The sequence below is a fragment of the Salvelinus sp. IW2-2015 genome, linkage group LG4p (genome assembly GCF_002910315.2).
Source record: "Salvelinus sp. IW2-2015 linkage group LG4p, ASM291031v2, whole genome shotgun sequence".
Lineage (NCBI taxonomy): Eukaryota > Metazoa > Chordata > Actinopteri > Salmoniformes > Salmonidae > Salvelinus > Salvelinus sp. IW2-2015.
The window spans coordinates 22,038,076-22,048,260 of record NC_036841.1 but is presented as its reverse complement, the minus strand read 5'-3'; the positions used below and the strand labels follow the sequence as shown (position 1 = coordinate 22,048,260).

At 41.8% G+C, this 10,185-nt stretch overlaps 2 protein-coding genes across 2 annotated transcripts in view; one reads left to right on the top strand and one right to left on the bottom strand.

Moving 5' to 3' along the window:
* Positions 1-9,999, bottom strand: part of LOC111957907 (patatin-like phospholipase domain-containing protein 4) — a 19,813-nt gene extending 9,814 nt beyond the window's left edge. Inside the window, exons 1-3 of the mRNA XM_023979005.2 lie at positions 9,978-9,999; positions 9,579-9,812; positions 5,238-5,458 (exon numbers count right to left, since the gene is read on the bottom strand). Of these exons, the coding sequence (XP_023834773.2) occupies positions 5,238-5,458; positions 9,579-9,812; positions 9,978-9,999 (477 nt within the window). The remainder of the gene's footprint in view (positions 1-5,237; positions 5,459-9,578; positions 9,813-9,977) is intronic.
* Positions 1-10,185, top strand: part of LOC111960705 (tsukushi) — a 295,864-nt gene that overhangs the window by 92,221 nt on the left and 193,458 nt on the right. The gene's annotated exons all lie outside the window — the stretch shown is intronic.

The following is a 10,185-nucleotide window of genomic DNA, read 5'->3' as shown; positions in this document are numbered from 1 at the left end:
GCGACAGAAGTACCGCACGCAGTGAACGCGCTATGTAAGTTCAATTTAATAGGTGATACGTTCTGGCTCCTCTTTGCGCTAGCATCCTTAGCATTGCTTTGTAGAATCCTAAAGTTGTTAAAATATGCATGTTCCAGGAAATGTGGGAGAGGGGACTCAGCTGGGACGAAGAATTACCACCTGATCTGACACGAGAATGGCAACAGTGGTGTTCAGAACTACCCCAGTTACACCAGCTCACCATACCAAGGTGGTACAGAACAGACATGCGGCCACATAATAGCCACACTCTGAAACTACACGTGTTCTGTGATGCAAGTGAAAGGGCTTACAGTGCAGTAGCTTACTTGCAAGGTGAATCACAAGACCGGGAAACAACAAGTCTAGTCGCATCCAAGTCCAGGGTAGCCCCACTCAAGAAAATGACGCTGCCACGCCTGGAGCTCATGGGAGCTGTGATTGGAGCGAGACTCGCAAACAACTTGATGACCACACTGAAAATGGAAGAAAAACAGATCAAAATGTGGACAGACTCGATGATCGTGCTGCATTGGATTTGCAGCTCAGCTCAGAAATGGAAACAGTTTGTTGCGAACAGAGTGATGGAGATCCAGTCCTTGACCAATCCAGAGTCATGGTCACATATTGAAGGGAAAACTAATCCAGCTGACCTCCCTACAAGAGGACAAACTGTTAGAAACTTGATACAGAGCGAGCTATGGTGGAATGGACCCAGAATTCTGATATCACCCAATCAGTCCGAAGAGACTGACGATAACAAGGTTCCGGAAGAGGTGAATATAGAACTCAAGTCCAGCTGCCAGGTTACTGTACAACTCGCAGCAAACAGCACAGACATCCCTGAACCTGTGTTGGAGCTTGAAAGGTACAGCAAACTGAAAAGAGTGTTCAGAGTCACTGCCTGGATAAAGAGATTCATAGCCAATGCTCGTACAACCATAAAGATACAAGGTGAACTGACTGCTGACGAACTGTTCGATGCAGAAAAGTCCTCGATTAAGGTAACACAACAACAGAGTTTTGGACAGGAGATCAAACTACTGAAGGCAGGAAAAGCCTAAACAATGACTGTAAAATCAGAGAACTGAAACCGCTCCTGGACGAACACGAACTACTCAGTGTAGGAGGAAGACTGCAACAGTCCAGCTTCACATTCAGAGAGCAGCACCCATGGGTTCTGCCCAACAAGTACAGATACTCAGAAATGCTGATACAGTACCACCATGAGCAGGTGATGCATTCTGGAGCAAGAGACACTCTAGTACAAATCAGGGAGCGATACTGGATCTTGCGTGCTAGGCAGCTAGTCAAGAGTACAGTGGCAAGATGTATAGTGTGCAAAAGATTCAAGGCAAGGGCCGGACAGCAGGTCACTGCGCCTTTACCAAAAGACAGAATAACTGAATCGCCACCATTTGAAGTCACAGGTGTGGATTTTGCAGGACCGCTCTATGTGAAAGAAAATGGGTCTGTGAAGAAGTCATACATTGYACTGTTCACTTGTGCTGTAACCAGAGCAGTGCATTTGGAACTGGTCTCAGATCAGTCAACAGAGAAATTCCTTTTAGCTCTAAAAAGATTAATCTCAAGGAGAGGATTATGCAAGGTAATCTACTCAGACAATGCAAAAACGTTCAAGAGAGCTGATCAGGACTTGAAAGAGCTGTGGAAGGCAATCGAAGAGCCCCAACTTTTGGCTTTCTTCTCAGAAAGGGGCATCACCTGGAGGTTCATCGCCGAGCGAGCAGCCTGGTGGGGCGGATTCTGGGAAAGACTTGTCAGGTCAGTGAAAACATGCCTGCGAAAGGTTCTTGGGAGAGCTTCACTCAACTTTGAAGAGATGTGCACAGTCCTGACAGAGGTTGAAGCTATTCTAAATTCTAGGCCTCTGACCTTCGTGCACAATGAAGTGGATGAACCACAACCCCTGACCCCAGCACACTTCCTGGTGGGTAAACGACTAACCTCTTTGCCTCCAAAGCAATTTCCAGCTGACACTCAGCACCCAACGCTAAACAAGGAGGACATGACACGCAGATGGAAGTACAGGCAGAGACTTGTGACCAGTTTCTGGAACAGTTGGCGAAGAGACTACTTGCTGGATCTAAAGTCAGCACACCGCTGTGATACACCACAGCCCACCCCACTGAAAGCGGGTGACGTTGTACTCATTGGAGAAGATAACACACCCAGACAAACCTGGAAACTAGGAAAGATTGAGGAACTGTTTCCAGGCCGAGATGGCCTAGTTAGATCATGTTCAGTTCGTACTGTTTCAGGGACTTTGTTGAGAGACTATTCAGTTGATTATCTGCCTAGAGATCTAGATGAACACAGTTGTTCATCGGGGGGGGAGGATGTTTGACTTTAATGTGTTACAGAGTTAATGTTTAAGTTAATTCATTGAGCTGTATCTAAAGATATTTCTTACAGTTATTTACATATGTAATTGTATTGGTTAGTATTGAATTACGCTTTTGACTGCAAGTTCCAGAATGCCTTGCGACAGGAAGTAGAGAGTGAACGCGCTAGTTAAGTTCAATTAATAGGTGATTACGTTTGGCTCCTTTGCGCTAGCATTTTAGCATTGCTTTGTAGAATCCAAAGTTGTTAACTTGTTATGGCTGTAGGGGGCGTATTGAAAAAACTGGAAAATATGTGCAAATTTTCAAACGGCCTCTTAATCAATTTTTGCTCTTACAATATGCATATTGTTATTACTATTGGATAGAAACAGTCTCTAGTTTCTAAAACCGTTTTAATTATTTCTCTAAGTGGAACAGAGCTATTTTTACAGTCCATTTCCTATCCGGAAGTGAGATTTCCAAAAATCGATGTCGCTCTTCGAGCCCTTGTCTATAAAAGGGCATGTCACTTAGGACTGTAGAAACACGTCATACGCCTTCCTCTGGGTGTCATGCGGAAGTGAGAGTTGAAATCAGTTGATTATCTCATCCTGTATTTGAACACAGCCTCTTTGATTGAGTGTTGCGCAGTTTATTTTCTTTCTGGGCGCGAAGTAGCACCTGGACTCGGCTCCTGGAAAACACTCTGTAAAGGTGAATATGATCTCTGGCTCAGATTTTATTGATACATGTCACAATATCATCCTAAAGTATGTTATTTCAATATACTTTAATTATATTATTGAAATGTTTTTCTGGACTTTAGACGTGATGCGACGCAATAATTTTTTCAAGATGGAGAGGTTAGCGTCGCACTGCCAGTGTGCTTGCTAATTCAGAGGGGAAATTGTTCGTTCTGGATCGAATAAAGACGTTTCTGAACAAAGGACCCTTGGAGAACATTCTGATGGAAGATCCACAAAGATAAGGAACCAATTTGTGATGCTTTTTCATATATCTGTCGAACTGTGCTAACGCTACCGTTTGACTAGAATCAATGTTGCTGTGTGCTAGCTATTGTAGTAAGCTAATATAACGAATATTTTTGTTTTCGCTGTAAACACTTCAACAATCGGAATAATTGTCTGTATTCACAAGATATTTGTCTTTCATTAGCTATCCACCATTTATTGTCTGAAATGTTTTATGATGAGTAATTAGAAGTAGTTGACGTTGGTGTCTATTTTCTCTGGCTACTCCCGTGCGATTTCTGACTGTAGCTATGATGGTAGCAGTAATGTAAAACTGATTTATAGCTAAAATATGCATTTTTTTAACAAAACATAGATTTATTGTGTAACATGTTATAGGACTGTCATCTGAGGTAGTTTTTTCTAGGTTATTTAGGTTGGTTCTAGGTTAGTTAGGTTGGCTTGTGCTGCTACTTGCATCCTACTTGTGCTGTGAAAATGTCTGTCCTCTTTTTTATTTGGTGGTGTGCTAACATAATAATATTGTGGTGTTTTCTCTGTAAAACATTAAAAAAATCGGACATGTTGGCTGGATTGACAAGATGTTTATCTTTCAAATGCTGTATTGGACTTGTTAATGTGTGAAAGTTAAATATTTAAAAAAAATAGATTTTGAATTTCGCGCCCTGCATTTGAGCTGGATGTTGTCATAGGTGTACCGGTGTCGGGCTTGCAGCCCTAACAGGTTTAAATGTAAGTGATCAAGAATTATTACTAAAAGAAGCTTTCATATCAAACCCGACGTCCCGAGTCATTACTTTGAAGATAGTTAATCTATAACATTATTGAAGAATTATGTTAAAAACATCCTAAAGATTGATTCAATACTTTCAATACGTTTGTCATGTTTTTATGGACTGTAATACAACTTTTTAAAGTTTTCGTCCGTACTTTCCGCTGGACCTGCCTGCGCGTCGTGAGTTTGGAAAGTGTACTGAACGCTAGAACAACAAGGAGGAATTTGGACATAAATGACGGACATTATCAAACAAAACAAAAATTTATTGTGTAACTGGGATTCCTGGGAGTGCATTCTGATGAAGATCATCAAAGGTAAGTGAATGTTTATAATGTTACTTCTGACTTCTGTTGACTGCATAATATGGCGGCTATATTTGTGTCTTGATTGGGCTCTGAGCGCCGACTCAGATATTATTGCATGGTTTGCTTTTTTGTAAAGCTTTTTTGAAATCTCACACAGCGGTTGCATTAAGGAGAAGTGCATCTAATAATGCCATGCATAACAGTTGTATCTTTTAGCATGTTTATTATGAGTATCTTTAGCAATGTTTATTATGATTTTCCTGAAAATTGATGTGGCTCTCTACAAAATCAAAGAATATTTTGGAACTTCTGAACATAAGGCACCAATGTAACTCAGATTTTTGGATATAAATAAATATGAACTTTACCGAACAAAACATACATGTATTGTGTAACATGAAGTCCTATGAGTGTCATCTGATGAAGATCATCAAAGGTTAGTGATTAATTTTATCTATATTTCTGCTTTTTGTGAATCCTATCTTTGGCTGGAAAAATGGCTGTGTTATTCTGTGAATAGGCACTCACCTAACATAATCGTTTGGTGTGCTTTCGTCGTAAAGCCTTTTTGAAATCGGACACTGTGTCTGGATTTACAACAAGTGTATATTTAAAATGGTGTAAAATACATGTATGTTTGAGGAATTTTAATTATGGGATTTCTGTTGTTTTGAATTTGGCGCCCTGCAGTTTCACTGGCTGTTGAAGAGGTGGAACGCTACCGTCTCACGTACCCTAGAGAGGTTAATGTCATAGTCTATAGCAAAGCACACGCACTTAACCCCCGCCCAAACACCTGCACAACGTCCTCTCGGGATGTGAACTCTGACACCACAGTATTCTGTCCATCTGGGATGCGCGTCATGACGACGGCGAGGCGTCCACTGGCCCGGATGTGGGCGTCGTCTGGTAGCGAGTGGCGCAACAGACCTTCTATCCACACAAACACGTTCCCCGCCGGTTGCAGTGGCCCCCTCCTCTGCAGCGCAAACCTCAGCATCTCATCACGCACCATGTCTGCATGACACACAGTCAACACAGCACACACACAGACAGAGGCACAGAGAGACAGGCATAGACAGTCAGCATGACATACAGTCTGCATGGCACAGATGTAAGCTACACTTGCAGTGTGATTAAACCATGAATCAATGCATCTCACATTACATCAGGGTCTGGGTGTTGAGGGCACTGCACTCTCCTGGCTACAATCATACCTCACATACTGGGACCCACTACATCTCCCTCAATGGCCACACCTCAGACTCAGCTACACTTTTACAGGGTGTCTGTCCCCAAGTAGTTGTGCACGGCTCAGCTGTTTGTTCACCTCGCTAATAACCCATCCACAACGCCGGATTATATGTAAAAAAGTGAAAATCTGAGGCCTCCACCCGACCCTAACCTGCAAATATAGAACATGTGCTATATGCCTCAGTCAAAGATGGCAGAACAATTTTCTGACAGGTGGTGCAGGATTTGTTATGCTTGATTAAGATATGTTTCTTCTTATAATTTCTGACATTTTGGTAGGCTATTTGTTAGTCATTTTATCTGATTAGATCAGTGGCGACCCGTCATTCAGGGCAGGTGGGACCGACCTGTTTTGAGCCCCACATTTTTAGCTAATGTTTTTGCATGTTATTTTGGCATTAATATGTGTCACATAATAGTTTGCGAACAATGTAAAAAAATAAAATAATCATTGAGTTTTAATAAAGCCGCATGCAAACATGGTCACTTTTTTGCTTTCTTGAGTAAGGCAGCTCCAAAATTCAAATTCAGGTATTTCAGCTTAGCTCAGTGCTTTCTGTGGTGGTGGGTCAGCCAGGAGTTGGTAATGTTCTCTAGTTGCGCCATGATTGGCTCAGTGTTCTGTCACCCATGGGGACACCACATTACCGCCAAGTCTAGGGTAGAGCTTGAATATTCAAGCCCCTTGGGTGCTGCCATAGCGTTACATTAGAAGTGCTCATCCAAGAAGGCTCAAGGTCATTGGCCACAGATAAAATGACATCAAATCACGTTATATCTACAGTAGCTTTGATTGGAGTGATCATGTCAACATCATGCTTTCAAAATGTGATCTAGCAGTCATCATCATGAATCAAGTCGACAATCTTCTGACAAATCCTTTTTAAACTTCTTATGGCTGGGGGCAGTATTGAGTAGCTTGGATGAATAAGGTTCCCAGAGGAAACTGCCTGCTACTCAGTCCCAGAAGCTAAGATATGCATAGTATTAGTAGATTTGGATAGAAAACACTCTGAAGTCTCTAAAACTGTTTGAATGATGTCTTAACATTTTATCAATGTTTATTATGAGATATCTGTTGTTTGAATTTGGCGCCCTGCACTTTCACTGGCTGTTGTCAAGTCGATCCCGTTAACGGGATCTCAGCCATAAGAAGTTAATCATTGTCATAGAAAGATAAATAATGAAGTGAAATTATAGATAGAACTTAGCGGTGCTCATCTGCCATTGGACATAAACATTACACAAGAAGTTGGAAATTCCTAATTCAACAATGAGTGGTTTGGAAGGAATCAGTGGCTAACTGGAAGCATTGCAAAGCAATCACTAGCCTGCTTTTCAGTGGAGTGGCTGTGTGGTCCCAAGTCTGGGTATAAGGGTCTCTTTTCCAAGCTTAAGTGATAAAAATTTACAATTGACCATGCTGTCAATGAAGCATGATTTGTTCCGCTCTCAAAACAACTGTTAACTTCTTTTAAGTAGGGGGCAGTATTTTCACATCCAGATGAAAAGCGTGCCCAGAGTAAACTGCCTGCTACTCAAGCCCAGATGCTAGGATATGCATATTATTAGTAGATATGGACGGAAAACACTCTGAAGTTTCTAAAACCGTTTGAATGATGTCTGTGAGTATAACAGAACTCATATGGCAGGCAAAAACCCGAGAACAAATCCAACCAGGAAGTGGGAAATCTGAGGTTTGCAGTTTTTCAACTTTGCTTATCCAAGATACAGTGGAAATGGGGTCATATTGCACTTCCTAATGCTTCCACTAGATGTCAAAAGTCTTTAGAACCTTGTTTGAGGCTTCTACTGTGCAGTGGGGGCGAATGAGAGGGGAATGAGTCAGAGGTCTGCCAGAGAGCCACGAGCTGACCAGGCGCGTTCATGTGAGAGAGTTAGCTTGCGTTCCATTGCATTTCTGAAAACAAAGGAATTCTCCGGTTGGAACATTATTGAAGATTTATGATAAAAACTTCCTAAAGATTGATTCTATACATCGTTTGACATGTTTCTACTGACTGTAACGGAACTTTTTTGACTTTTCGTCTGCACCTAGTGATCGCGCTTCATGAATTTTGATTACTGGGCTAAAAGCGCAAACAAAAAGGAGGTATTTGGACATTAATGATGGACTTCATCGAACAAAACAAACATTTATTGTGGAACTGGGATTCCTGGGATTGCATTCTGATGAAGATCATCAAAGGTAAGTGAATATTTATAATGCCATTTCTGACTTCTGTAGACTACACAACATGGCGGATATCTCTTTGAGTTGTATTGGTCTCTGAGCGCTGTACTCAGATTATTGCATGGTGTGCTTTTTACGTAAGGTTCTTTGAAATCTGACACAGCGGTTGCATTAAGGAGAAGTGGATCTAGAATTCAATGCATAACAGTTGTATCTTTTAGCAATGTTTATTATGAGTATTTCTGTAAATTGATGTGGCTCTCTACAAAATCACCGGATGTTTTGGAACTACTGAGCATAACGCGCCAATGTAAACTCAGATTCTTGGATATAAATATGAACTTTACCGAACAAAACATACATGTATTGTGTAACATGAAGTCCTATGAGTGTCATCTGATGAAGATCATCAAAGGTTAGTGATCCATTTGATCTCTATTTCTGCTTTTTGTTACTGCTCTCTTTGGCTGGAAAAATGGCTGTCTTTTTCTGTGACTTGGCTCATACCTAACAATCGTTTGGTGTGCTTTCGTCGTAAAACCTTTTTGAAATCGGACACTTTGGCTGGATTTACAACAAGTGTATCTTTAAAATGGTGTAAAATACTTAAATTATGGGATTTCTGTTTTGAATTTGGCGCCCTGCAGTTTCACTGGCTGTTGAAGAGGTGGGACGCTACTGTCCCACATACCCTAGAGAAGTTAATAAGGATACTAAATTACTTGGTGTTACCTTGGATTGTAAAATATCATAGTCAAAACCTATAGATTCAATGGTTGTAAAGATTGGGAGAGGTTTGTCTGTAATAAAGAGATTCTCTGCTTTTTTGACACCACACTCCACAAAGAAAGACCAAGTTAAGCTGCAGCTGGCCCAGAACAGAGCGTCAGGTCTTGCTCTTCATTGTAATCAGAGGGCTAATATTAATACTATGCATGCCAGTCTCTCTTGGCTAAGAGTTGAGGAAAGTGACTGCGTCACTTCTTGTTTTTATAAGAAACAATGTGTTGGAGATTCCAAATGATTTGCAAAGTCAATTTACACACAGCACTGACACACACACTTACCCCATCATACATGCCACCAGGGTCTTTTCACAGTCCATAGGTCCAGGACAAATTCAAGGAAACAGCCATGAGTGCACGGAACTCCCTTCCATCTTATATAGTGCAAGTGAATAGCAAACCTGGTTTTAAAAAACTTATAATGTAACACCTCACAGCACAATGCCTCTGCCCCATGTGACCTACTTGTTGTGTGAATGTACTGACATGTATGTGTAACTAATAGATACACACACACACACACACACACACAGTGTTAATGTTTTTAAATGTCATGTAATTTGTTGAGTCTTTTGTTTATAATGTATTCTTCATTATGTGTCAGACCCCGGTAAGACTAGCTGTTGCCATTGGCGTTGGCTAATGGGGATCCTAATAAATCAAATCAAATCCTGGACTCCACCCTCATTCTTCGACCTCAGCAAACAATGCCAAATTCTGGTCCTCCCTCTCCCGTCCTGCCAATGAAACCCCCATACATGTATTCTTAAAAAAAACTAAAAGTTTTATTGTAAAGCGACTTTGGGTCCTTGAAAATCACTCTATTAGTCCAATGTATTATTACATGTACCTTCAGCCAACAATAAAACATTAACAATGTAATGTACCAAATAAACCTTCTCACCTAGGCTGGATCCACAGACCAAAGCAGCAGCTACCAGGGACCCGGCCGAGGCCCCCATTACCTTAGGGGCTGCTTGTAGCACCAACGGGGCCAGGTCCAACATGCTCTGGGCCACACCCAACTGGTAAGTGGCTTGGAACCCTGATGCAGAGAAGGAGATGGACAGAGGAGCAGGCTCAGACTGACCAGCCATAAGCAGACTGGACAGAGAAGGAACAGACGTATCCTGTTGACCTGTAGAGAGAGATTCCATAGACTGCCCAGTGGAGAGAGACTGACCATCCACAGAATGACCAGACACAGACTGCCCCATGGGAAGTGGTTCCATAGACTGACTAGCAATGAACTGACTAGCAACAGACTTCCCACTAGATAAAGACTGAACAGCATCAGACTGACCACTGGACTTTGCTGGAGACATGTTTACGCTGCAGGAATAACAACCGGACTGTATTTGGTGTCCAAGGAGAGGAGAGGAGAGAAGAGGATGTCTGGCTAGTCTTCTTCTCAACCTCTATGGGTATCAGTCTTCTTCTCACCAGGAGAATATCTGAGCTTTCAGCAGGCAGAGCGGTAGCGTGGTTCTTTTCCAAACTTCACATCAATG